The sequence below is a fragment of the Nelumbo lutea genome, chromosome 1 (genome assembly GCF_056320005.1).
Source record: "Nelumbo lutea isolate HS-2025 chromosome 1, American lotus-T2T, whole genome shotgun sequence".
NCBI classification, from domain to species: domain Eukaryota; kingdom Viridiplantae; phylum Streptophyta; class Magnoliopsida; order Proteales; family Nelumbonaceae; genus Nelumbo; species Nelumbo lutea.
In genome coordinates, this window is record NC_142684.1 from 22,399,298 (window position 1) to 22,426,822 (window position 27,525).

The window sequence follows — 27,525 nt, forward strand, 5'->3', positions numbered from 1 at the left end:
AATTTTTGTCTGCTTTTCTTTTTAACCTCAAATTCCATATTATTGATGCAGGAGCCAAGTAGTATTCATCAACATGTATGGTTTTGGCACCCTCTGATTGAGAAACACATTGATAGTTTAAATTTGCATTAAGAGAACCAAACCTCCGCTAAGGAAATGATTTACAGAAAAATATTAGGATAGTCATTTCTTACAATTGCTGCTAAGCACTAACATTTCAAATCTCTGGAATCCATGTTCCTCTGTGTGCTTGAGCATCATATTGGGGTAACCTGTTTCATTCCCTAATTGAGCACGGATCTATCGCTTTAGCCGCAACAGCAAAACACAATGCAGAAGCAGAGTGATGGATATTTGGACAAGAAAAATCTCTTGGGGCATCTAAGAAAATATATCTAGAGATTTGGAAATGCTCCAATGGAGTTTCAGGTTTCCACCCCCTCTCTCTCCCTCTTTCCTCCTTATTTTATTCATCAACTGTTCATTGTGGTCCCTCCCCTCTCCTTTCTTCTTCATCTTCTTTCTCTTTTTTATTTTTTTACCCCCATCTCCCTGCCGCAACTTGACAACTTGCAACAGATCGTTTCTCCCCATGTTCAGCTACAGCCCCCGACTTTTCCTCTCCTTCCTCTTTCTTCTTCTACTACAATAAATCATTAATTTCTCTTCAATTGGGCGGCAACCTAATTAGACTCGAGTTTGAACAGCAGCCAGCAAATCCACCATTTCTCTTTTCCTGCTCGGCAGTAATATACAAGCAGATCTCTTGAGAAAGAGTGCAAATGCAAATGTGTATAGTATAAATACAAACAAAATAATAAAAAATACTAGCGGGGCCCATGCGATGGACAGGATGGAGTACTCCTCCAAATCCCTCTACCCCATCCCCGCCTTATCCCCAGGGGGTGGGGGGTGTTGAGGCAAGGCACCCATTCCCTATCACTTAAAAATAATTTAATTTGTGGATATTTTACAAATAGGATTAAGGGAATTTGGGGGTATTTTAGGAATTGAATTATGACAAATTCTAGATATTTTATAAATGGAATTGCTGAATCCTAAGATCATAAAAATATGAGGAAAACTTAGATCTATTATATATACTAAAACGGTTGAATCCAGTTCAATCGGATTCCAGTTGCTAACAATAGAAAGTCTGTTAATTAAAACTAAAATATAAAATACTACATGGTAACTCTTTATTGGTGGGTTCATGCATCCATGAACTCAATGAAAGGTGAGGAAGAGGATAAATAAGAATTATAGATAATTTAAGAGATAAATAAAAATTAGGGAAAGATAAATGATGAGGGGCATTTTGGTCAACCCACTTGATGATGGACGCGTGGACATTGTCAGTAACGCAACGTCCCACTCAGCAAGACAGCTCGTCGGCTCGACATGCAGCGATCAATATTCGGTACGAAGCCAAGCTAGAGAAAGGTTAGCCCATAACATCCGACACAACAGAACAGCTCGTTGGAGTAAAATGCGGCAGTCAGCATCAGATACGCGGCTGAGCTAGGGCAAACTCGATCCTCCATCAGCCCCCAGCTTGCCCGAAACAGCCCCGCAAACAACGCCCGCATAAGCGTTATAACCGCAGCACAGAGAACGGCCCACCGAGTTGACCGCCCCAGACCAATAGGTGACCTGTAACTGCCACGTGGATCTAGCAAATAACTGACCAATACACCCCAGGATTTAGGAAACAGCTCTGTACAAGGCTTAGAAACATTACCAGACAGCACTTGAACCTCAGGTAGCTATAAAAAGACCTCAGGACCACTCCAAAAGGTATGCGCACATAAACTCTCACTCTCTCATATCCTCTCTCACAAAGGATCAGTCACTAACTTATTCATCGGAGTGTCCCCCAGGTCAAAATATACTTAGGCACTCTAACTTCTCTTCCTTTTCAGCTCTTAGCTCAGACCCCCAACTTGGCCTCATAGCTTGGCTCTGAAGTTCAACTCACACCACAGGCTGAAGCCGGTCCGAGCCACCTCATCAGACCTAAGGAAGTGAACAGGTTCTATGCCTCATCTATTGGTGTGACCATTTTTGGCTCATCAATTGGCATCGTCTATGGCAAAAGCAACAAAAAGCCAGTGTTCCCTTTCATTCATCTTTTTATCCCTCTCATTTTACTAAGAAAAAGCTCTTTAGATGGCACTTTCAGAAAACCCCTCCACCAACAACATCAATGGCCAAATCCCAACCATCACCATCAGTCAAATCGACGTTCCACTACCACACGCAGAGAATGTGAGTATACCTCCCCCATCCATGGAACCAACAACACCTATAGCGGTGGATATGCGACAGTTTAATCACTTGGTACGATGTGTCAATAACATGACCGAACAAATGTGGTCGTGGGAAAATCAGTTTGTATTTATCACTGGATAACAACAACAGCAATCCCAGTAGCCACACCAGCAGCAGCCCCAATCTCAATAGCGGAGTCAACCTAAATGCCGGTGATGACTAAACTACCGGCACCCTGGGGCAGTCAGCCTTATGACAATCAATAGCACCCCCCATCTAACCACCAGAATCAAGAAGGCTTGCCTCAATCTCATGTGTGCAGTCATATCCACGTTCCAAACGAAGAAGGCATTGCGGCACCGGATGAACAAGGACCTGCGGAGGCCCTCGCTGAATCTAATGCGGCGAGCTCCACCAAGGTTACTAGAAGAAAGAAAAAGCATTGTGTAGGGAGAAAGACATGGCTCACCCGGGTAAGGGGTGAAGCATAACCAAGAGAAGGTAGCACGGCAACGGGGAGAATAATTTCCTTATCTGATCAACCTGGTCTAACTAGGGAAACCCCGCTTGCACTGGAAATACTCAAAGCTCCATGCCCTAAAAACTTCCCGGCACCTACCATGGGATCTTACCAAGGGAAGTCCAATCCAGTGGAGCATGTTAACAGCATTCAAGCTTTAATGCTCTTTCATGGAGCTAATGATGCTAGTATGTGCATAACATTCCCCACCACTTTGAAAAAAGAAGCTTGGTTATGGTATTCAGGATTGGCTCCAAGGTCCATAAAATTGAGAGCAATTCACCTAACTCTTCATCAACCAATTCATCACAAGCACATCACATTCTAAATCAGCTACGTGCTTGTTCAACATAATTCAGAAATCCAAAGAGCCACTTAGGGAATACATTCGGCGTTTCAACATGGAAAGGTTGCAGATCCCTGATTTGGATCCCTCCGTACAGTTGATAGCAACCAAGAAAGGTGTTAGACACAAAAGGTTGAAATGGGAGCTAGAACTCCACCCTCTAGCTACCTGGAAAAGTTCCTCACCATCGCCCATGAATACATTAGGGCGAAAGAAGCAGTAGGTGGGGAGACTCAGATTACAGGAAAAAGGAAACAAACAGATAAAGAAGCAAGCATCATTTGAACCGGGCAAAGGAGTAGATCGCCTCATAAAAGCAAATCCCCAAGGAGAAGGCACAACAGCAAGACGACGACCGAAAACACCTCCCGCATACAACAAGATATTTACACCACTAAATGCTCACAAAAAGGAAATTCTCATGCATATCCAATCGAATGATTACGTGAAATGGCCTCCCAAGATGAGGGGAGACTCCAACACCAGGAATCCAAACAAGTATTGTCATTTCCACAAAGACTACGGGCATGCCACTGAGAACAATTGGAACCTGAAAATTGAAATCGAGGACCTTATCAAGCGAGGCTACCTGAAATGCTTCATCAAAGATGAGTGGATCCAAGGAATAGAAGCCAATAAGGAAGCACCGTAGAACAGTAGGCAACAAGAACCACCAACTAGAACCTTATAGGCCCTATAAAAATAGGTTAGGGGACAATCAACGTAATCATGGGGGGACCCATTATAGCAGGATGCACCTCATCTACTGGGAGAAACGCGGTATGTAAGCTGGAATAGGAGAATGACCAGCCCCACAAATGTCCCAGAATGGAAGAGGTCATTTATTTTATGATGATGACATGCGGGGGATCCAATACCCTCATGATGATGCACTGGTGGTAAAATTGCTAATCAATGATTTCAAGGTAAAAAGGATTTTGGTAGATTCAGGCAGTTCGGCTGACATCTTATTCGCTGAGGCCTTTAAGATAAAGGAATTGAGAAAGGCCTTTAAGAGAAAGGATTCAGTAGGGAAGTAGTTCGCTCGATTGGTAAGATTAGGTTACCGATTGAAGCCGGCTCCCCACCCCACACAGTTCGCCTAGAACATAATTTCTTAGTAGTAGCGGCATCATCGCCTTATAGTGCGATCTTGGGATGACTAATTCTACATGCATTGCGAGCTGTAGTATCCACATACCACTTAGCATTAAAATTTCCAACAGACACCGAGGTAGGAGTGCTACGTGGTGATCAAATAGAATCTCGGAAGTGCTACGTGGACTCATTGAAAGCTAAAGGGAAGATGATAGTCGACATCAACCTGAACCCACCACTAGAAAACACTGAGGAAAGAGCTCACCCAACCGAAGACACGGTGGCAATACATGTCTCCAAAACCGACCCAAAGAAATGCTACGGGTAGGAGCTCACCTAAAAGATCCCCAGCGGTCCAAATTGGTAAGTTTTTTATTAAAAAATCTAGATTTTTTTGCCTGGTCGGCAACTGTAATGCCTAGAATCGACCATAAACTAATAACTTATAAACTTAATGTGGACCCTATAGTTAGACCAGTCCGGTAAAGGAAGAGAAACCTTGCCCCGGAAAGGTGGGACATAGTAAATGAAGTAGGGAAGTTGTTAGCTGCAAACTTCATAGAAGAGGTCTAGTACCTGAGCTGGGTAGCGAACCCAGTCTTAATGAAAAAAGAAAATGGCAAGTGGCGGATGTGTATAGATTTTACGGACCTAAACCGTGCCTGCCCAAAAGACAACTTCCCCCTACCTAGCATAGACCACTTGGTGGACGCGACCTCAGGATTCGAACTGCTCAGCTTCATGGATGCCTATTCGGGATACAATCAGATCCTGATGGACCCTGAAGATCGGGAGAAGATTGCATTTACTACCGAGATAGGCTTGTAGTGTTACAAGGTCATGCCATTTGGTTTAAAGAATGCTAGAGCGACCTACCAACGATTACTGAATTGTGTTTTTTCAAAATTAATTAGTAATAAAGTAGAATGCTATGTGGATGATATGGTTGTAAAGATTATGTTTTCAAAAGAATTGGTTTCTGACTTAAATCTTGTATTTGAAATTTTGTGAAAACATAACCTAAAATTAAACCCAAACAAGTGTGCTTTCGGTGTGACCTCAAGAAAGTTCCTGGGCTACATCGTCAGCTAGAAAGGCATAGAGGCCAACCCGAAAAAAAATCCAAGTGATCTCAGATACAAAACCACCCAAGACGGTTAAGGAAACCCAAAGACTAACAAGACAAATAGACACCTTGAACCGGTTTATGTCTAAGTCAACTGGGAGGTGTCTTCTCTTCTTTAAGGCCATAAAATAGAACCAAGACTTCGAGCTAACCAAGGAATGTCAGCTCGCCTTTGATGAACTGAAGCAATACCTCAGCTGACCTCCTCTACTGAATAGGCCAGAGGCGGGAGACGAGCTCAAACTCTTACCTCTCTACAAGTGATGAAGTGGTAAGCTCAGTCCTTGTCAGAGAGGCAGACAGAACATAACTACCCATATATTATGTTAGCAAAGTACTTCAGGCCGCTGAAACGAGGTATCCAAACATCGAGAAGCTCACCTTCGCCTTAGTATTAGCCGCCCAGAAGTTGAGACCCTACTTCCAAGCACACTCCATAGTGGTGCTAATGGACCAATCGCTAAAGCAAATTCTCTTGAAGCCTGAGATCTCAGGAAGACTCACCAAATGGGCAATCGAGTTCAGTGAATATGATATCCGATTCAAGCCGCACACAATGATCAAAGCACAAGTCCTGGCAGATTTTATTGTCGAGTGTACTTTTAGCTCGCCATCGACCGAGCAGATGGTGCTAACAATAGAAGCCTTATCTAGCACGACACCCCCACCTCGCGAGAAAGAGAGCTGGGACGAGGAGCCCTAGATACCTCACATGGACGGTTCATTTCATCGGGGCAGAAGCAGAGCTGGGTTAATACTATACGGACCATATGGAACAAAGCTGGAATATGCGCTCCAGTTTCTATTCCAAGCATAAAAAAATGAAGCTAAATACGAAGCCCTACTATTAGGATTGGCATTAGCAAAGGAAGTAGGAGCCAAACACATGGTGATATGTAGAGACTCACAGCTCGTCGTAAACAAGGCAAATGAGAATTATGAGGCTCGAGACTCCTCCATGATGGCATACCTCGCCAAAGCTAGAGAACTCCTACCAGTTTTCAAGTCATAGTATCTCCAAAAAATCCCGAGATCGAAGAATACAGAGGTTGATGCCCTCTCCAAATTAGCGAGCACGTTGGACTCAGCAAAACGAACTATCTACATCAAAGAACTATCGTGACCCTCAATAGAAAAAGTGAGTGAGGAGGTCGCCAATATCACTACCGCTGAGCCAAGTTGGAATGACCCACTATACAATTACTTGAAACATGGTGCGCTACCAGTGGAAAGAAATGCAGCTCGCCAGGTAGAGCGGCAGGTGATAGTAGGCGAGCTGCTCTACAAAAGATCTTTCACGATGCCCTACTTATGATGTCTGAGGCAAGATGAGGCAAATCAAGTTCTACGAGAAATCCATGAGGGCCTTTATGGAGGACACCAAAGGGGGTAGGGTCCTCACCCAAAAAGCCCTACAACAAGGATACTACTGGCCCACCATGGAAGTAGACGCAACCGAGCTGGTCCAACGCTGTGATCAACGCCAATAGCATGTGAACATCCTACATCAACCCACAACTGACCTAAGATACTTAATCAGCCCATGGCCATTTGCGTAGTGGGGCATAGATCTATTGAGGCCATTCCCATCGGTCAAGGGACAAAAAAAGTTTTTGGTGGTAGCTATTGATTACTTCACTAAGTGGGTGGAAGCAAAACCCCTAGTGACAATAACAGCTTGCAGCGTCCCAAATTTTTTCTAGCGAAACATTGTGTACAGGTTCAGCCTGCCAAGAGTGTTAATATCCGACAATGGAAAACAGCTTGAAGACATTAAATTCCAAGACTGGTGTGAACAAATGGGAATAGAACAAAGACTCACATCGATGGCACATACCCAAGATAATGAGCAAGCCGAAGTCACCAATAGAGCGATACTACGATGACTCAAAGCTTGGTTATCTCAAGCCAAAGGACTATGGGTAGACGAGCTACCCAGTGTTCTATGGGACTACAAGACATCTGTCAAAACGGCAACTGGTAAAACACCCTTTAACCTGACTTATGGTACCGATGCCATAATACCAATAGAATTAGAAATTCCAACCTTGCGATCTGAAACGTACATCGAAGGAACAAATGGGGAAGAGCTGCGAGCTGACCTCTACCTACTTGAAGAAACAAGAAAACTTGCCTACATTTGGATTGCAGCGTACCAACAATGTGTTACACAATACTATAATGCTAGAGTCAGGAAACAAAATTTCAGGACCGATGACCTAGTTCTCAAGAAAATCATGGCACCTGAGCCTGGAGTAGGGAAGCTCGGTCCGAATTGGGAAGGACCCTAGAGGGTTTCTAAAGTTTTTGGTGGAAACACATATGTGATCGAGACACTCGAAGGGAAAAAAGTTCCTCGAGCCTGGAACATAGATAATCTATGACGATATTACACATGAACAAGGATCCAAATAGCTCGCCCGTACCAAAAAACAACTCGATAGGTCGCACAAGAACTCAGAACAATATGGCGCGATTGAATGGCATAGAATTGACATACATGGAATATTGAGAAAAACAAGATTTCTTTACTACAAAAAAAAAAAAAAACTTCTTTAGCCAAATGTGGAGCATGTAGGCCCCCAAAATCTTGATAGGAGCTTGAAAAACCCCCAAAAACAACAGAGAAGAACCACCAGACAACACAACAGATCCCTCAACCGAGCTGAGAAGTAGGCTACTCATCACCATCAACACCGTCATAAGCCTCTTCACCCTCTCCCCCATCAAGCTCCTCTTCATCATCTTCCTCCTCCTCCTTCGGGATTAGGGGGCTCTTCATCCACCTAGCTGACAAGTTCGGGTGGCACTCTTTGAGAAGTGATGGAGCTGACGTCAATATTGGGGTAGAGAGACTTGAGATAGTGGCGACACAACTTGAAGCCCTTCTTCATTGAAGGAACACCGTCCAGTGCCTTTTGATTTTCATACTCAGGAGACGTCAGGTAAGAAGCCATCGCCTCTGCCCTAGCTCGCTCAGCCCCTGGACACTCCTTCTGAGAACACCTCGACCTCGCCTCGGACAGCTCGTGCTGCAAACGTTGACGCTCTCCACTCTCCCCCTCTAAGTCCAACCTGAACTTCTGCACTCAGCGTTGAGCAAATCGACGTTGACCTACAGGCCAGCTCGCTCCTTCTGACAAGAATAGGCACGATCCAACAAAGCCTGGCCATAAGAGTTTGCCTACAGGAGAAAAAGAACCAGGGTAAAAAAAAAAAAAAAAAAAAAAAAAAAAAAACCTCTACTCTCTTCGTCTGCTAAATAGCGACTCAAGAGTGGGGGCTATTGATGAGGGGCATTTTGGTTAAATCATTTGATGATGGAGACGTGGATGCTATTAGTAACACAGCATCCCACTCAGCAAGACAACTCACCGGCTCGACATGCAGCAGTCAATATCAGGTACGAATCCGAGCTAGAGCAAGCTTGGCCCACAACATTCGACACAATAGAACAACTCGCTGGAGTAACACGTGGCAGTCAGCATCAGATACGCGACCGAGTTGGGGCGAGCTCGATCCTCCGTCAGCCCCTAGCTCGCCCGAAACAGCCCCGCGAACAACGCCCGCATAAGCGTTATAACAACAATATAGAGAATGGTCCACCGAATTGACCGCCCCCAGACCAGCATGCAACTTGTAACTATCGCATGGATCTAGCAAATAATTGACCAGTATACCCTAGGATTTAGGAAACAACTCCGTACAAAGCTCAAAGGCATTACTAGATAGCACCTAAATCTTAGGTAGTTATAAAAAGACCTAAGGACCATTCTAAAAGGTATGCACACATAAACTCTCACTCTCTCATATCCTCTCTCACAAAGGATTAGTCACTAACTTAAGCATCGGAGTGTCCCATTGGGTAAAAATATACCCAAACACTCTAACCTCTCTTCCTTTTCAGCTTTTACCTTGGACCCCCCCAGCTCGGCCTCATAGCTCGGCACTAAAACTCGACTCACACCATAGGCTGAACTCGATCTGAACCACCTCATCAAACCTGAAGGAGTGAATAAGTTCTATGCCTCATTTATTGGTAGGACCATTTTTTACTTCATCACTAAAGATAATTTAAAAAAAAAAAGTGAGGAATCATTACTTTTTAATAAAAAAGAGAAATAAAAAAAAAGGAAATAAGTGGCTTGCACCCGTCATTATTCCCTTTGGAGATATATAGATAAGACTTTGCACTTACATAAAAGATAAAAAACGAGAGCAAACGGATCTGTTATTTTGGAACAAGAAAACAAAATTTGTTTAGATTGCATGTATGCTTCTTATTGGTCTTTAGATGTCTTGGATTAGTGTGAATCGGTTGTTCCTTTCACTCACGTCAGCTTGGTTTAACGTTGCGCCAATATTAATCCAACTATCCAATCATATGCATGGTGTGTCCTCATAACTTCTACTCCTTAGACTTTTGCTTCCTCTTGGCCATTTATTAACGAGCGTCCAATAACCGACCGCATGATCTTTAGAGCTTTGAAAAGATTCGGAAAAGTATGCAGATTTCTAAATTGGGTTTTTAGCAGATAAGGAAAACTTTTTGTCTTTAATATCAATAAAAAATATTTTTTTATATAAAATAATTAAAATAAGATAATTTTTTAGAAAAATATAAAAAAAAGAATAATGATATTGTTCATCATCTTCCTCAGCCTTCTTTTATATTCATGCCAGCCATTTCAACGGATTAACAGGTCCCGACAGTCTATCCCGCGTGCCAAAGGTTCTAGAAGTTGGAAATACGATGAGCTCTACGCGAGACTGGTTCTTCCTGTTGGATTTTAATCTCATAAGAGATTAAATCCAATGGGTTTGATTGGTCAATTACATGAGAAATTGCACCTGTACACTTTACAAAACCCAATTTTGAACTTGTCCCACATTGAAAAATTATAAGTTTTGTTTTTAATATTTCAATAGGAGCTGATTTACACTCCTTAGAATTAGTAGAGGAGAGTATGGGGATTCGATGCCGCGCAACGCGCGCGCACGCATGTGCGCACGTGTGTGTGGCGCAATGAGGCGCTTTAGAGGCGCACTTTGCTCGCACCCGCGTGGCTTGCGATGGGCGGCTCTGGTTTTGGTACGTTGATGACCGTTGATCACCATTGATGAGATCAACGGTCACAATTCGATCAAGTGTGATCAAGAGGCACAGTTCAAAGTTAACAATCACCAACTATTAACAACTTTTTAAATAGTCACAATGGTTGAAATTGTGACTGTTCAAGGTGCCTTCTCTAAACCAGCACCTACCTTTTCCTCATAACTCTTCACAAGTTATTTAAGGAGCATGAATCATACTCCAAAAACACAATTTTGAAATTCACTATCTCTCTCTCTCTCAGTCCTGTCTGCTACAGTCTCACAGAAGGTTTCTTTGGAGACTCTTCAACTTTGCTGGTTGCAGATTCTCGCCCAAGGCTCTGTTGTATCCTGGGAGCGAATTTGCCTGTAACCCAACAGCAAACTCAGTAAAACTGAGTGGGGGCAAATAACATTCTAAAGACAGTGTCTTTAGACGCGCCTCAGAGCTTCTCCTCCTAAGTTATAGTGACCCCATCTTCCCCAACAATTTTAGAACGTTATTCTGCAATGGAGGCAGAAGCAAGCATGACTTCAATCAAAATGATGAACCAAGATCTTGTTTGACTAGACCAGTTCGATGGAGCAAATTTCAGCCAATGGCAAGACAAGATGATCTTCTTTCTGACCACACTGAAGTTATACTATCTGTTGGACCCGAATCTGCAATCACTTCCTGAACCCACTAACAAAGACTCTGAGAAACTAAAGAAGGAAAGAGCAAAACGGGAAGATGATTCACTTATGTGCCGATGACACATACTGAATGCCTTATCAGATCGGCTTTACAACTTCTACAAGGAACTTGCATCTCCAAAAGAAATCTGGAAGTGCTTGAAATTCAAATACAAGGTACAAGAAGCAGGTACGAATAAGTATCTTAATGCAGAATACTTTGACTTCACCATGAACGACCATAAACCTATACTGGAGCAAGTTCATGAACTACAGGTGATAGTCAATAAAATTCTATCCTTTAACATCATCCTTCCTGAATCTTTTCAATTGGGAGCAATCATTGCCAAACTTTCACCCTCTTGGAAGGATTACAAGAAGAAGCTTCTACACAAGGCTGAAGAACTTACCTTGGAGCAAATTCAGCAACACCTTTGTATTGAAGAAGAGTCTCGAATTAGAGACAGTAGGGATAAGACGCTGACCGGTATGCTGAACTCTAAGGTAAATTTTGTGGAAAACGGATCGAAGAAGACTAACCCTGCATTACAAGTAAAGAAGAAGGATGGGAACTTCAAAATGAGCAACAACAAGAAATGATCCTACTATGTTTGTGGAAAGAATGGGCATTATGCCCGAATCTGCCGACATCGGAAAGACGGAACCAAGTCTGCAAACATGGTAGAAGACAATCTCATGGCCATGATTACTGAAATCAACATGGCAGAATCGTCTTCTGGATGGTGGTTTGATTCAAGCGCCATAGTCCATGTTTGTAGAGACATGTCCTTATTCAAGACATATGAAGAAGTGACTGATGGCCAGGAGGTACAGATGGGAAACCAAACATGTGCCAAAATTGCTGGAAGAGGCAACGTAGAGTTGAACTTCACCTCCGGAAAGACATTGACTCCCCTAAATGTTCTCCATGTTCCTGACATTAGAAAGAACTTGGTCTCAGTAAATCTTGTTTGTAAGAGAGGATTCAAAGTTGCCTTTGAATCCGACAAACTAATCATATCCAAGAATGGGATGTTTGTTGGAAAGGGATATGGTTGTAATGGTATGTTCAAATTAAGTATTAATGAAGGAAAAGTTTCTGCTTATATTGTTGATTCTTTCTCTTTATGGCATGATAGATTAGCACACTTGAATTTTAATCCATAAAAAACATGAACAAACTAGGTATAATTGCTTACAGTAATGAATCGACTAGAAAATGTGAAATATGTGTAAAATCTAAAATGGCTAAGAAACATTTCCCTAGTGTTGAGAGAAATTCTCAACTTCTAGAACTAATCCATTCTGACCATTCTGACATCTGTGAACTCAATGGTGTATTAATTAGAGGAGGCAAGAGATACTTCATAACATTTATAGATGACTTTTCTAGGTACACCTATGTCTACCTTATGAGAACTAAGGATGAAGCCTTTGACATGTTTAAACTATATAAGACTAAAGTTGAAAATCAACTAGAAAAGAAAATTAAAATCCTTAGAAGTGATAGGGGTGTTGAATACTTTAAAAATGAGTTTAATTCTTTCTGTGAAGAATTTGGAATAATACATTAGTATTCTGCTCCCTATACCCCTCAGCAGAATGGCTTGGCTGAAAAGAAAAATTGAACACTTACAGAAATGATAAACTGCATGTTGTTAAAAGCTAATACACCCTTAAACCTGTGGGGGGAAGCACTCCTAACAGCCTGCCATTTACATAACAGAATTGTTTCTAGAGTTAATAACAAATGCCCATATGAATTATGGACAGGAAGAAACCTACTTTAGCATATCTAAAAGTGTGGGGGTGCTTAGCATATTATAGAGTTTCAGGTCCTAAAAGAACCAAATTATGACTCAGAGCTAAGAAAAGTAGCAAGGCCTATAGGCTTCTAGACTTAGAATCCAACATAATAATTGAAACTAGAAATGTTGAATTCTTTGAAAATAAACTGTGTTCTGAACCTGCAGAAAATGAATCCACAGAAAATGACAGAGAAACTCAAATCTCAATACCTGTTGATAGTAATGAGACTGAAAGAAGAAATGACACAACTATAACACCTACAATAGGATTTAAAAGAAGTCAAAGACAAAGAACAGAGAAACACTTAGGTTCAGATTTTATCTCTACTCAATCAATTATATTTTTGGTTGAGGCTGATAGAGATAAGATTTTAAATAAAATACCAATTGTCATAAATATTGAAAATGATCCAAAAACCTATAATGAGACCATTACCTCTAGAGATGCTACCTTTTGGAAGGAAGCTATAAATGATAAAATAGATTCAATAATGTCAAATAACACATGGGTACTAGTAGATCTGCCTATAGGATCAAAACCAATAAAATGTAAATGGGTGTTTAGAAGAAAATACAACATTGATGGAACTGTGCAAACTTTTAAGGCTAGATTGGTAGTCAAAGGATTTAGTCAAAAGGAAGGGATTGATTACTTTGACACCTATGCACCAGTGGCTAGAACAACTTCTATTAGAATACTTATAGCATTAGCATCCATTTATCACTTATCTGTTCACCAAATGGATGTTAAAACTGCTTTCTTAAATGGTGATTTAAATGAAGAGGTTTACATGGAACAACCATAATGATTTATTCTTCCTGAAAACGAGAAGAAAGTCTATAAACTGGTTAAATCACTATATGGATTAAAACAAACATCTAAATAGTGGCATGAGAAATTTGATTTTCGCATTCTAGCTTTTGGTTTTAAACATAATAGTGCTGATAGATGCATCTACTCAAAATTCACTGAAAATTATGGAGTCATTGTGTGTCTTTATGTAGATGATATGCTTATTGTGGGTACAAATATGGTTGGCATAAATGAAACTAAAAACTACTTATCCTCTGTTTTGAAGATGAAAGATTTAGGAGAAATAGATACCATCTTGGGAATAAAAGTTAAAAAGCATAGTAGGGGCTATGCACTAAGCCAATCACATTATATTGAGAAATTTAAGCATTTAGGTTTTAAAGAATATAGCACGCCATATGATTCTAGTATAAAACTAGTAGAAAATATTGGTAGAGCAATTGCACAACTTGATGTATGCTGTGCTTTGTACCAGACCTGATATTGCATTTGTAGTAAGTAAACTCAATCAGTTTACAAGTAATCCCGGTGCAGAGCACTAGAAGGCAATTGAGAGAGTTCTTGGTTATCTCAAGAGAACCTTGGAACTTGGCTTGTTTTATTGTGATTATCCAGCTGTACTAAAAGGGTACACTGATGCAAGTTGGATTACCGGTAATGGAGATAACAAGTCCACATCTGGATGGATTTTTGTCTTTGGTGGGGGTGCGATCTCTTGGGCATCCAAGAAACAAACTTGTATATCTCACTCGACCATGGAATCCAAATTCATAGCCTTAGCGACTGCTGGAAAAGAGGCTGAATGGATTAGGAATTTATTATTGGATATAAAACTTTGGCCTAGTCCTATGCCTCCAATTTTCATTTACTGTGATAGTGAGGCTACTCTATCAATGGTTTACAGTGGTACCTACAATGGTAAGTCTAGACATATAAGTCTGAGACATGAATTTGTTAGGCAACTGATTCAAGATGGAGTCATCACTATAACCTATGTGAGGTCAAGTAAAAATTTGGCTGATCCTCTTACCAAGGATTTAACCAGAGAATTGGTAAGAATGACAACCAAAGAGATGGGATTAAAACCCTTTACTTAGTCACTTGTAATGGTAACCCAACCTGAACTGAAAAGCCATCAGTTTTGGGTTTAATGGGTAACAACAAGTTACAGCAATGTGACTGTTAGCACTGACATTGAGAAATTTCCCGTCACAACATAAATAGTATTGTCCGTTATGATAAAAGGTTGAGATAAACTCTTAATGAAGTTCTGAAATGTGTCAAATAACGGAGCACATAGTGGAATTTCACCTATGTGAACATAGAAGTGGTGCCGCTTCTCATGAGGGTTTGGGTTTGCTCTCGGGATTGTTCATGAAACCAGGAAAGAAGCACATGGCCATAACAGTGCTGAGCAAAATTTGAAACTCTTGTAGAGACTGAACATTTTTATGTGTATAGGTGTCTCCGGTCTGTCTTGAGAGTAGTTGGTTTAAGGTCTTACCACCAATAACTTTGACAAGGCTCTGAGATAATTATACTAACAAGAGGTTTAAGTTGATAAACACATTTTGTATGCATAACTGTGTCATAGTAGTTTGGATTGAGAGAGAACTATGTAATTAATCAATCAATGTGGGGGTTTGTTGGATTTTAATCTCATAAGAGATTAAATCCAATGAGTTTGATTGGTCAATTACATGAGAAATTGCACTTGTACACTTGTTTGAAAAAATCAATTTTTCTCTTACAAAACCCAGTTTTGAACTTGTCCCACATTGGAAAATTATAAGTTTTGTTTTCAATATTTCAATAGGAGTTGATTTACACTCCTTAGAATTAGTAGAGGAGAGTATGGGGATTCGATACCGCGCAACGCGCGCGCGTACGTATGCACGCGTGTGTGTGGCGCAATGAGGCGCTTTAGAGGCGCACTTTGCTCGCACCCGCGTGGCTTGCAATGGGTGGCTCTGGTTTTGGTACGTTGATGACCGTTGATCACCATTGATGAGATCAACGGTCACGATTTGATCAAGTGTGATCAAGAGGCACAATTCAAAGTTAACAGTCACCAACTGTTAACAACTTTTTAAACAATCATAATGGTTGAAATTGTGACTGTTCAAGGTGCCTTCTCTAAACCAGCACCTACATTTTCCTCATACCTCTTCACAAGTTATTTAAGGAGCATGAATCAGACTCCAGAAACACAATTTCGAAATTCACTATCTCTCTCTCTCTCTCTCTCTCAGTCCTGTCTGCTACAGTCTCACAAAAGGTTTCTTTAGAGACTCTTCAACTTTGCTTGTTGCAGATTCTTGCCGAAGGCTCTGTTGTATCATGTGAACGAATTTGCCTGTAACCCAACAGCAAACTCAGTAAAACTGAGTGGGGGCAAATAACGTTCTAAAGACAGTGTCTTTAGACGCGCATCAGAGCTTCTCTTCCTAAATTACAGTGACCCCATCTTCTCCAACACTTCAAGCAAAAGAAGTAGAGAAGGGCTGGCAAAAGGACCCAACCCTATGCCAGACGTTACGGCACCAGGGATAAATATATTGGCTGCCTGACCTCCTACAATGAGCTTGACTCGGCTGAAGAGTGATAAAAGAAGTGTTGAATTCAACATAATCTCAGGGACATCCATGTCATCATGTCCACATGTGAGTGACCTGGCTGCCCTCCTTAAATCTGTAGAGAGAGACTGGTCTCCCTCAACGATCAAATGAGCTCTAATGACAACAACTTATATGCTAAACAACAAATTTACTCCAAATCAGAGATGATGCTGCTGGTTCTTTTCCTCTTCAGATTTAGCAATACCTTTTGCATTTGGATCAAGACATGTCAACCCCGAGAGAGCATCCCCAATCCGGGGCTAATTTATGATATTGGCACTGTGGACTACCTGAACTACCTGTGCAGTTTGAACTAAATTTCATCTCAAATGGCTGTCGTAGCTCGGCGGAGTTTAACTTGTCCTCCTACTAATCAAGTTCTTTAGCCAGGCGACTTGAACTACCCATCGTTCGCTTTGCTTTTTGACAATGGTGCCCAAAACATTACGCAGACATACAAGATAACGGTGACTAACGTTGGGGCCCCGAGAGCTAGAAGTAGAGCAGCGCGCATTGGCTTCATTCCCTGCAACAAAACTCCATCGACTAACCTAACTTCACCGGGGATCCTTTTGCCAGCCCTTTCAAGGAGCTCTACTTTTTCTGTTAGAAGAGCCCGTCTGCATAGAGCCCATCGTATTTTTGACTTTTGGAACCTCCGACACATGGGATGGATTGTTGGGACCTATTGACCCGTTGAAATGGCTGGCATGAATAAAAAGGAAGGCTGAGAAGATGATGAACATTGCCATTGATAAAAAGTTGTTATTAAATTGATTACGGAGACGTACGGATACATCCGATGTAGAATTCTGAATTCCAGCCCCCTTGTCAGCCCCCTTGTCACGGGGATAGTCCTACATGGGAATAAACCCGTGCGGCAAGCCTTTATATGCATGGAGATTAGGAGTTGTCCGATAGGATGGTTCCACCAAAGTCGGTAGCACTGGATCATGACTTCAAGTCCAATGGCCAGGGCACTCTTCTGGCTCAGATCGGTTCATGAGAGGCGCCACTTACATGCTAAAGAGGGACAACCATAATGCAAGGCGACAATGCGCCGATGAAGTAATTTGGCACTGATGTAATGGGTCTCCTGAATGCCAATGATGACAAGCACCTGTGTGCTATGATGATAGGCAACCGCTTGGGCCGGAACACATCCGTGCGTTAGAGGCAATGGGATAGCTCACTCAGCTTGGACAAGGGACTGGCGTGGAAGGGTCATGCTTGAGCCAAGCCCACATGCCAAGCCTCCCTTGAGAGTCGATAGCACATTGCCGGTCCAACACTGTCCCCATGAGCAAGTGTGCGCCCATGATGAATCCTGGTAGCCATGCTAGCCGTTAAATCACGTCCGTGAATTTGGCATCAATTAACGGTCAGGATGCATTCGCCGGGGGTTATAAAATTCTGATATGGACTGATTGGTCATTCTCAAATAATTTGTCCCTCTTTCTCTCTCCCCTGCGACTCCTAAACTTGTCTTCCCCATAGCAAGCTCTCGTCAGGCGAAGAAGAGCCCCCAAAGATGAGGCCTCGATCATCTCTCAGCCTCTTTCTCTATCTTTCCACCATCGTATTCTGGATAACAGCGGATGATGACGGACCATGGAGCAGTTCGAGCAGCAGCAGCATAGTCTTCGCTACGCTCGGGAGGGCACGGTACGCATTCGACATCTTCACCCAGCCGACTTCTCACACACCAAGCCACGACGACGAGCTTCAAATCACAGACGGCGAATCAGTCAATTATAACGGCCACTTCCCTTCTCCCTCCTCTTCTTCAGCCGTGTCACTTATTTTCTCAAACCATACCTTAACCCTTGACCCACATCCTTTGCAATTTCTCCTCTATGTCACAGAGCGCTATGGCTCCTTTAACATCTACCTCCATGCGTTTGACTACAACAGCCCCACAAGAAGGGCTGCTATTGAAACCCCAGGTCGAGTTCAGGTTCCCCTGTTGAACCCAGAACAGAGCGACGCAGATCGGATTTCCATGAAAGACCGACCTTCTCTCTCGGGTGATTATCTCATCTATGTGTCGACACATGAGGATTCCAAGGTGCCCAGAAAAAGTTGGGCTGCGGTGTACTCGACCCATGTCGGAACAGGGGAAACTCGGAGGTTGACGCCTTACGGTGTGGCCGATTTCAGCCCTTCTGTATCACCTTCTGGGCTTTGGACGGCAGTGGCCTCGTCCGGGGAGAGAGGATGGGACGGGGAAGTTCAGGAGCTCGATACGGATATCTACGTTTTCAGGACTCGTGATGGGTCCGGGAGGATTAAACTCGTCGAACATGGCGGTTGGCCATGTTGGCTTGATGATTTTACTTTGTATTTTCACCGAAAAAGCTATGATGGTTGGTGGAGTGTCTACAGAGCGATTCTTCCTCGACAGAGAACGATTCCGTCGATTCGTGCTGGATCGGTGGTAGTAGAACGAGTCACACCACCGGGTGTCCATGCTTTCACGCCAGCTGCTTCACCTGGGAACAAGAGTTTCATCGCTCTGGCCACGAGGAGACCCACTTCCGATTTCCGCCATATCGAGCTGCTCGACCTTGTTCGCAATGAGTTTAGAGAGGTCACTCGACCTGTTTCGCCACAAGCCCACCACTTCAACCCATTCCTGTCCTCCGATTCGACCCGAGTGGGTTACCACAGATGCAGAGGCAGCAACAATGGAGGAACAAGAAGCCCGCTTTTACTCGAAAATCTACCAAGTCCAGCACCAGAGATCTCCCTCTTCAGGATCGACGGGTCTTTTCCATCATTCTCCCCGGACGGAAACAGAATCGCCTATGCCGGATTTCCAGGCGTTTACGTGGTGAATCGCGATGGCTCCAGCAAGCGTGAAGTCTTCCCCGGTACCGCCTTCGCCACTGCTTGGGACTGGAAACGAAAAGGGGTGATCTACACCAGTGCCGGTCCGACCTTCGCCGAGGAAAGCACTGAAGTTGATGTAATCTCCATCACCGTCGACGGTGACGAAATGGGTCAATACAAGAAACTAACGATCGGCGGCCAAAACAATGCTTTTCCGTCACCGTCTCCGGACGGGAAGTGGGTGGTGTTCAGGTCAGGCCGCTCCGGTCACAAGAACCTATACGTGATGGACGCTTTAGAAGGGGAGAGAGCTGGGGTCCGGAGGCTCACAGAGGGGCCATGGACGGACACGATGTGCAACTGGTCTCCAGATGGTGAGTGGATCGCCTTTGCGTCGGACCGGGACAACCCGGGCGGAGGCAGCTTCGCAATCTACTTTATACATCCCAACGGGACCGGGCTCAAGAAGGTGGTCCATAGCGGTGAAGGCGGTCGGACCAACCACCCATGGTTCAGTCCGGACGGGAAGAGCCTTGTGTTTACGTCCGACTATGCGGCGGTATCGGCTGAGCCCATAGCGAATCCGCATCACTATCAGCCGTACGGTGAAATCTTCATAGCTAAATCGGACGGCTCAGGCATCCGCAGGCTGACGCATAACTCATACGAGGATGGTACGCCATCTTGGGGGCCCATGTTCATGAGGCCCATTGATGTGGTGGAGTCCCCGTTCGGTGGGCCGCGGTGCTCGTTTGATGATTGTCATTGGCTGGGCCTGAGACGTGACAATAAGGCTGGGATCCTGGGCTGTCAAACTCGGACTCAACAAGCCTCAGCATAGTGAAACAGCATTAGGGCAATATATACATTTACTGTAGCAAAATAGTATGTTGTATGCACGTGTGATACCGTGTACGTTATGATTGCTTTTCGAGTTTATCTATGTAAGAGTTTCCTGAAAAATATATTCCAGTGAGTGCATTTTTACATGTTCTTTTATTTTTTAGGTAAATAAGATAATGACCATTTTAGTTATAACAAATTATTATTAAAATGGGTAATTTTTGTTCCATCCAAGTGTTGGGAACTTTCCCCTTAGGTGAGAAAGTTACCCATATAGGTATCATTTATCCAAATAAGCGATACCCAGGGGAAATAAATTTTTCATTTTTTTTTGAACCGCCCATAGGCTTCATATTCCATTCAATCAAGAAATTGATAAAAAAAATGCCAAAAAGGCCAATCAGAAAAGCCCATAAACAGTTTCTCAAGAAAACAAAATATAGAATTTGATGAAGGAGAACATAAAGAACTTCTGCAACCAAATAAAGGTGAATAAACATCACCAACTGAAGTAGATAAGCACATCTCCAATCCACTACATACGGTGAGTGAATTTGTTAGTAGAATTCCAAATGACCACCATCGATGGAGAAACTATGAACGGAACTCACCTTGAACAGCATCTGTCGGAGAACCACGAACAGATTTAAACTACAAACAAAAAACAAAACCTTGAGAAAACTCAAGAGGAAGCCTCGAGAAAAACTCGATAGGAAGGCTCTCTCAAAATAGAGAGAGAGGGAGAGAGGGAGAAAGGCCAGAAGGAGGAAGGGGAAGGAGAGCCCAGATGGGCCCCCAAAGAAAACCCTTTGAGAGTGCCTCTAACAAAAATCCTAGATGGGCATTTGGAAATAGTTTTTTCATTAACCCCACATAAATTTGAATAAAGAATATGGGTATCTTGGTGAATGAGAACCAAAATCCATTGACCAACTTTTCTCCCTCTCAAAATCCAAAAAACGAATGAACCATAAATGAAACATTTATCCTCACTACTTAAGTCCAATGAACACCCCTTGACATGAGGTTAATCAACTCCTCAACCCCCATATATACTTTTGAAACTTAAATTTAGATTGGAGTATTGCTTGAACCATCAACTGGTTGAATCACCCCATTTTAGTGTTACCATGGAACCAGATGGGTCTGTGGACTAAAACCACTTTGTGTTCTTAGTTAAAGAATAAGGATGAAGGCCTGAAATCCTTTTACTATTTTGTAAAAATCCAATAAAGAGCTGCTATGATAGAGCAAGGGAATATGCAGTTTGAAGTTAGGGTTATAGCTTATGAGTCTAGGGTTGCTAGATTTAATTGGGATAAAGGGATGTTTAATCCACTTATGGAGTAAGTTTTGGAAGGGAATTATGCCTTTTCATCAATTGTTTATTTATTTATTTACTTTTATCAATTGTTTATGGATTTCACAAAGTCTAAGTGGATTAAAGCTACTCTGTGTTCTTAGTTAAAGAATAAGGACGAAGGCCTGAAATCCTTTTACTATTTTGTAAAAATCCAATAAAGAACTGCTATGATAGAGTAGGGGAATATGCAGTATGAAGTTAGGGTTATAGCTTATGAGTATAGGGTTGCTAGATTTAATTGGGATAAAGGGATGTCTAATCCACTTATGGAGTAAGTTTTGGAAGGGAATTATGCCTTTTCATCAAGAAAAACAGAAGTTAATGAAACAAGTAGCATTCATTGGGGACTACCCATTGCCCCATTTATTCAAACTCAGTAGAATTAATTAACATGGGAATATGTAGATCAAGATACTAACCCACACATTCCCTAATGAATGCACTCTATATTTGAGAGCCCTATTAGAAATCAGCAACTACCAAAACATTGAAACGTATTAGGGTACTAGTAATTAAGTACATGCGTTGCACATGAGAAAATTTTCTTCATATTAATTACTTGAATTTTAGATATATTATAGTTAAGATAGAAATTGAAAATTAGCAAAAGTAACAATATGATTAAAAAAAATTAAATATTTGTTATTCAATTATGACATCATGGGTTTCTTGGAAAAGTTGGATTATTGACCCACCATCTAGATAAGTAAATAGCATCGCTTTTGGATTAATTTTAAACTAGGAAAATTTATAGTTAGAGCCGGTTGTACATTTAAACTTAAGCTACAAGTTGATCCATGAAGCAACATAACTCCAACAACCAGCTCTACATTTCAAATTATAAAAACCTTCACCATGTCATCGGAGACTTATGTGGGTTGTTTCCAACATGGGGTTCTTAATCCATGTTGGACACAACGAAAAGCTTATACTGAAATTTCCCTTTAATGTTGGGTGATTAGAAAAAAAAAACGTTTTTAGTCTCTCTCTCTCTCTCTCCCTCTCTCTCTCTCTCTCTCTCACACACACACACACACAATCTCCCTCACAATCATTTTTATCTGCTCAACAACTATGTGATTTGAAAAAAATAAAAATGGTTTTTTGTTTTTGTATTTATGTTCTTTATATCAATTTCTCTCTACCTATAATTCTTCATCGTTCTCTTTCTTGGTCAATTTCTCATTCTCCCTTAATTTTTATCATTCTCCTTCAGTTTCTCTCTCTCTCTCTTGTTTGTTTTATTTTCTTACACACTTATATGGTATTAATCATATTGTATAAAAGAACATGAGACTAACTTGGTAAGGTTTAAAAATTATTACACCAATTTGATAAAAATTCACAAGAAACTCTTGGCTATGAAATTTACACCAATTGGAGAACGACAAAGATTGAGGGAGAATGAGATATTGAGTGAAAGGAAAAGTAAGGGAGAAGAATGAGAAATATTGAAGGAGAACAATAAAGGGAGAGAGAGAGATGTTTTAATTTGGCTACAGACCGAAGCTGAGAGAGTGGGAGAGATACAGGGAGCGAGAGATCAAGAGATGATTGTGAGAGTGAGAGAGAAGGGAGGGAGATCGAGAGACAAAGGGAGTGGGAGAGAAACTGAAAACCTATATTCGGTATAGGTTTTTTGTTGTGTCCAACATGGACTAAAAGTCCCATATTGACAATAGCAACATAAGCCTCTGAAGACATGGTGGGGGTTTTTATAATTTGAAATGTAGAGTTGGTTGTCAGAGTTTTGTTAGTTTTTAGACCAACCTGCAACCTAATTTTAAATGTATAATCGACTTTGAATATAATTTTCCATTTAAATTATATATTCATTTACATTATATAAAATATTTTTTTACTTTTCACACTTAATTTTTGTTTGCCTATGATATCATTTGACTCGAACCATTAATCCACCATCTAAAAATAAAAATTGTTTGATTTCTAGGTTGGCATTAAATTTTGTATTACATTTGTATCATTGAAAAAATTATTTCTTATGTATAAAACTTATTTTTGTTAATATAATGAATGCACAATATTAGAGATGTACCCAATATTTTATTTATTTTTATAAATATATAACATTAGATATGTGCCCAAAATTTTCTCTATCTTTTTTTTTTTGTGATTCTTTGTGTTTTCTATTATTAAAAATTTTATTATTTGACTATGACATCATTTAATTTTTAGGTAGATTTTGAATTTGGCATTCCATTTTTATCAATTGACAAAAATACTTCTTACATTTCATAGTTATTTATTTTATTTTTTTATTATTTAACTATGACATTATTTATTAATCCATTTAACTCCAAATGGTTGAATTGCTTGCCCACCACTGGGAGGGAAGAATATGGTTTTGTTTTTAAATTACTTTTCAAAATATTTATTTTTATATTATTAAAATTAACATTGTGGACTTAATTACAAGAATTTAATGATGAGAAAAATATATCTTAAATATTGGGTTTAATGAGAGAGAATAGGAAAATATTATTATTTCCAATTGGTTTTAAATTTTACATTCCATTTCCATCATTAATAAAAACATTTCTTATTTATCATACTTATTATTGTTTAATATGTATGTTAAAAATGTTCCCAATTTTTTTTTAATTTCTATTTTTTTTTCATTTTATTATTTAGTCGTGGCAACATGGATTATCCCATTTGACTCAAAATGATTTAATTTTGTACCACCATCTAGATGAAAATATTATTTTTGCTAGGTAAATTTTAAAAGTATAAGTTTTTATATTATTAGAATAATTAGTTCATTAAGTATGGATTTAATTAGTAGAACTTAATGATAAGAAGAAACAAAAATGACTTAAATATATGATTCAATGAACATGAATACAAGTTAATAACTCAAATGTTGGATTTAATGAGAGAGAATTAAATGAACTGAATATCTTTAAATTACCTATTTTCAAATCATTTAAAATCAAGAACCAATCGCCCTATTTGCCCTAATTTTTTATTAATAAATTTAAATATAGAAGGGTAAAATTTATCCTTAGAAAATTTTAAAAATAGTTTTGAGACCATATGTGCTTTTTAAAGTAGTATAGGTAACGGCCGAGACATATTGTATTGATGAACTCCCAATACACCACTAAAGCGGGTGTTTTGGGATCTTACCTGGTTCAGAGGGCAGATGGGCCTTAAATCGACCCCATCACCTCTCTAAACCAGTTTGTCAAAAAAAAAAAAAAAGGATTGATACTTTTGCTGATACGCCCCAACCAACGTATTGGCATGTCTTGATATTTTAAACCTTGGCAACTGCATATCAAAAAATAAGATATGAAGATTTATCTAACCAGAAGTGTGCACTCTCTGGTATACAATCTTTACAGCAACAATAGACCAAGAGGTACGCTCAATTTCTCAAATACTCAAATATGACATTTTCTTTATAAAGAAAGACAACTTTTCTCCAATAAAGGGAAAAAATAATTTTTTGAGAGAGAGTGAAATTCTACACTATTAATCAAAAGTAAACTTAGAATGTGAAATCAATTGGACATATATTACCAAAACAACCAAGGTTCTCGTCTCGCCTTCTGGTGTCATGGTAAGCATAACCTCTAAAGAATGGATACAAGGCACCAAGCTGATACCATCCAACTAACAAATCCGGCTCAGGATTGCCGGAAAATGCACCAACATCAACACCTGCATGGAGTATATTTATCGAAACAATTTCCATAAATAAATGAATTCCACTAACCTGATAATGACATTTCGGCTGCGTTTGGTTGGAGTGCAAATCTGAACCGTTGCAAATTTGCACTCTGGTTTAGATTTGCTTTTATTTGGTTAGGGTTCAAAAATACATTTATTTTCGATGCAAAAATGTTTACAGAACAAGGTTTTCCATAAAAAAAAATAAGAGGGAACTTTGTTTCAAAATAACCAAAGTGAAATTTGCATTCTTTATGGGTGGAAGTAAACAGATATACCTATTGCATCGATTTTAATTATTTTCTCTAAGCCCACTCTGATAGCTTGAGAGAGAAGAGATTGGTTCTTAGCCCTCTTCGAGAGTTTGATAGGCTTCTTTTCTTCATGTTCATGTTCATTATTCATATATAGTTGTTAGTTTGCCTTTACAGTTTCCTTTGATTGGATTTTAAATTACTTTTGTCTCTTCCATTATTCATATATAGTTGCTAGTTTGCTCCTCGTAACAGATAATAGCTGCTCTTCCATATAAAAAATAAATGGTTTGATGTAGAGCAGTGTTTAGAAATAGATGTTAATTAACCTTGTTAATTGGTTTCAAGTGTTGGGATTGTTGAGTGGGTTGTCTGGTACCGACCAAACTTAAGGCATGTACAGTGGGATTGTTGAGAAAAACAGAAAGAAAAAAAGATTATTAACATGGTTTAATTTCATGTTAATATGTACATGTATGCTTTCTTTATCCATCAAAGATAAAGGCTTACTCTATTCTGGTTTGTGGTGGTGATTTGTTGTTGTGATAGTTGTAATTAGTTTCAGTAGCCTTACCTCACTTGGAATTAGTTTCAAAGGGGTACTCACCAGATTCCAATTTGATTTTAGGGGTGTTCTTTTCTTGGGTTTTGAGAGGGGGGGAAAGTTGGTCAATGGGATTTTGGTTCCCATTGACAAACAATTTCATGTTTTTTTTTTTTAGATTTACCTATCCATCTCCTAGGTGGGTAAATAACTTTCCCACCTAGGGGGAAGTTATCAATACTTGAATGAGACAAAAATGCCCCTTTTAATAATAGAATTATATGACTAAAATGGTCATTACCTTATTTACATGAGAAATTAAAAAACATGGATAAATGCAGTTACCTAGGTAAGTTTTTCCTGGAAAACACTTACCGGGATAAATATATTTACCCAGATAAGTAACTATCTGAAAAGTGAACAAGGCCTTAGTGCCATCTATAATCATGTTTCAGCTGGAATTAGTGAACTTTTGTTTTAGTTTGACTTCAGCTTTTGTAAACTCGGTACATTGTAAATTTAGATGAATTTGACAGCCCACAAACCCACTAGAAGAGCTCTCTAACTTCAGCTTCTGAAGCATTAGCTACACTAACTGGCCCACTGAAACCCCAAATCACATTGCCACCTGATTTGAGGATTAATCCCCGAATGCTGGCCTGAGAAACTTTTACAACTACCATTGAACTTCAGGTTGAGTTCAGTATACAAGTGCTTTTTGGGTGTCTTAATATACCTACTGGCAGAACTCAAATTACACTACTAGCAGAACATATCAACCATGTTCAGAATTTTTGGACCAAAAGGTTTAGGATTTATTTATTTTTAATTATATGTTTATTTACATGAAAATGTTTTAATGCATGTTCTGATTTTTTACACATTTATTTGGTTGATTATTTTACATTGTTCTTAAGCTTTTTTTGGATTTTGTTATAAATTGTTAAAAATAAACCGATATATTGTTTGTTGCAAATTTATTAACAGATTTATATATAAAATATGCTCCAGCCTTCTTTGTTCAAATGTTCATAATTTTATATGTTATTTGTTTACTAACAGATGTACATACTTGTTTGGGTCAAATTAAATATGAAGAAGAACAAAATATGATCTATTAATTAATAAATTCTATAATGCTTTATAGAAAATATTATAAGTTTATCAATTTATCAAACTCATTATTTCATTATTTTTCTATTGGTATTGGTATTTATGTTATTCATATTCAATTAATATCTTTTTTTTTATTATTCTAACCGATCCCCAAACTGTATTAAAAATCAAACCAAATTGATTTAATTTGATCTAAAAAATTCTAAAACCTTAATTTATTGATTTGGCCTCTGATATACTCCAAACCACACCAAACAGCAAGGGAACGAAGTCAACGAACCAAAACTCACTTGATCAACAGGTTAGATTGAGTTTAGCCAATCATCAACTTGGCCATGGAACCATAAGTCATAAATCAAGACCGTCCAGTCTATATGTGGTAGATTGCTTCCATTCATCCGAACCGTTGAATTTATAAATTCTGGAACCACTCCAATCATTCATGCTTGCATGCCACGTGTACAGTTGCCTCTCCTAGACGGTCTTTATGATATACGGACCAAAATG

The 27,525-nt window shown here is 40.0% G+C and overlaps 1 protein-coding gene across 1 annotated transcript; it reads left to right on the top strand.

The window, feature by feature from the left end:
- Positions 1-17,121: 17,121 nt before the first annotated feature.
- LOC148873921 (uncharacterized) lies at positions 17,122-20,191 on the top strand. The gene has a single exon (XM_088966492.1). The coding sequence runs from the start codon at positions 17,902-17,904 to the stop codon at positions 20,041-20,043; it is 2,142 nt and encodes a 713-aa protein (XP_088822618.1). The 5' UTR covers positions 17,122-17,901; the 3' UTR covers positions 20,044-20,191.
- The last annotated feature ends 7,334 nt before the right edge of the window (positions 20,192-27,525 follow it).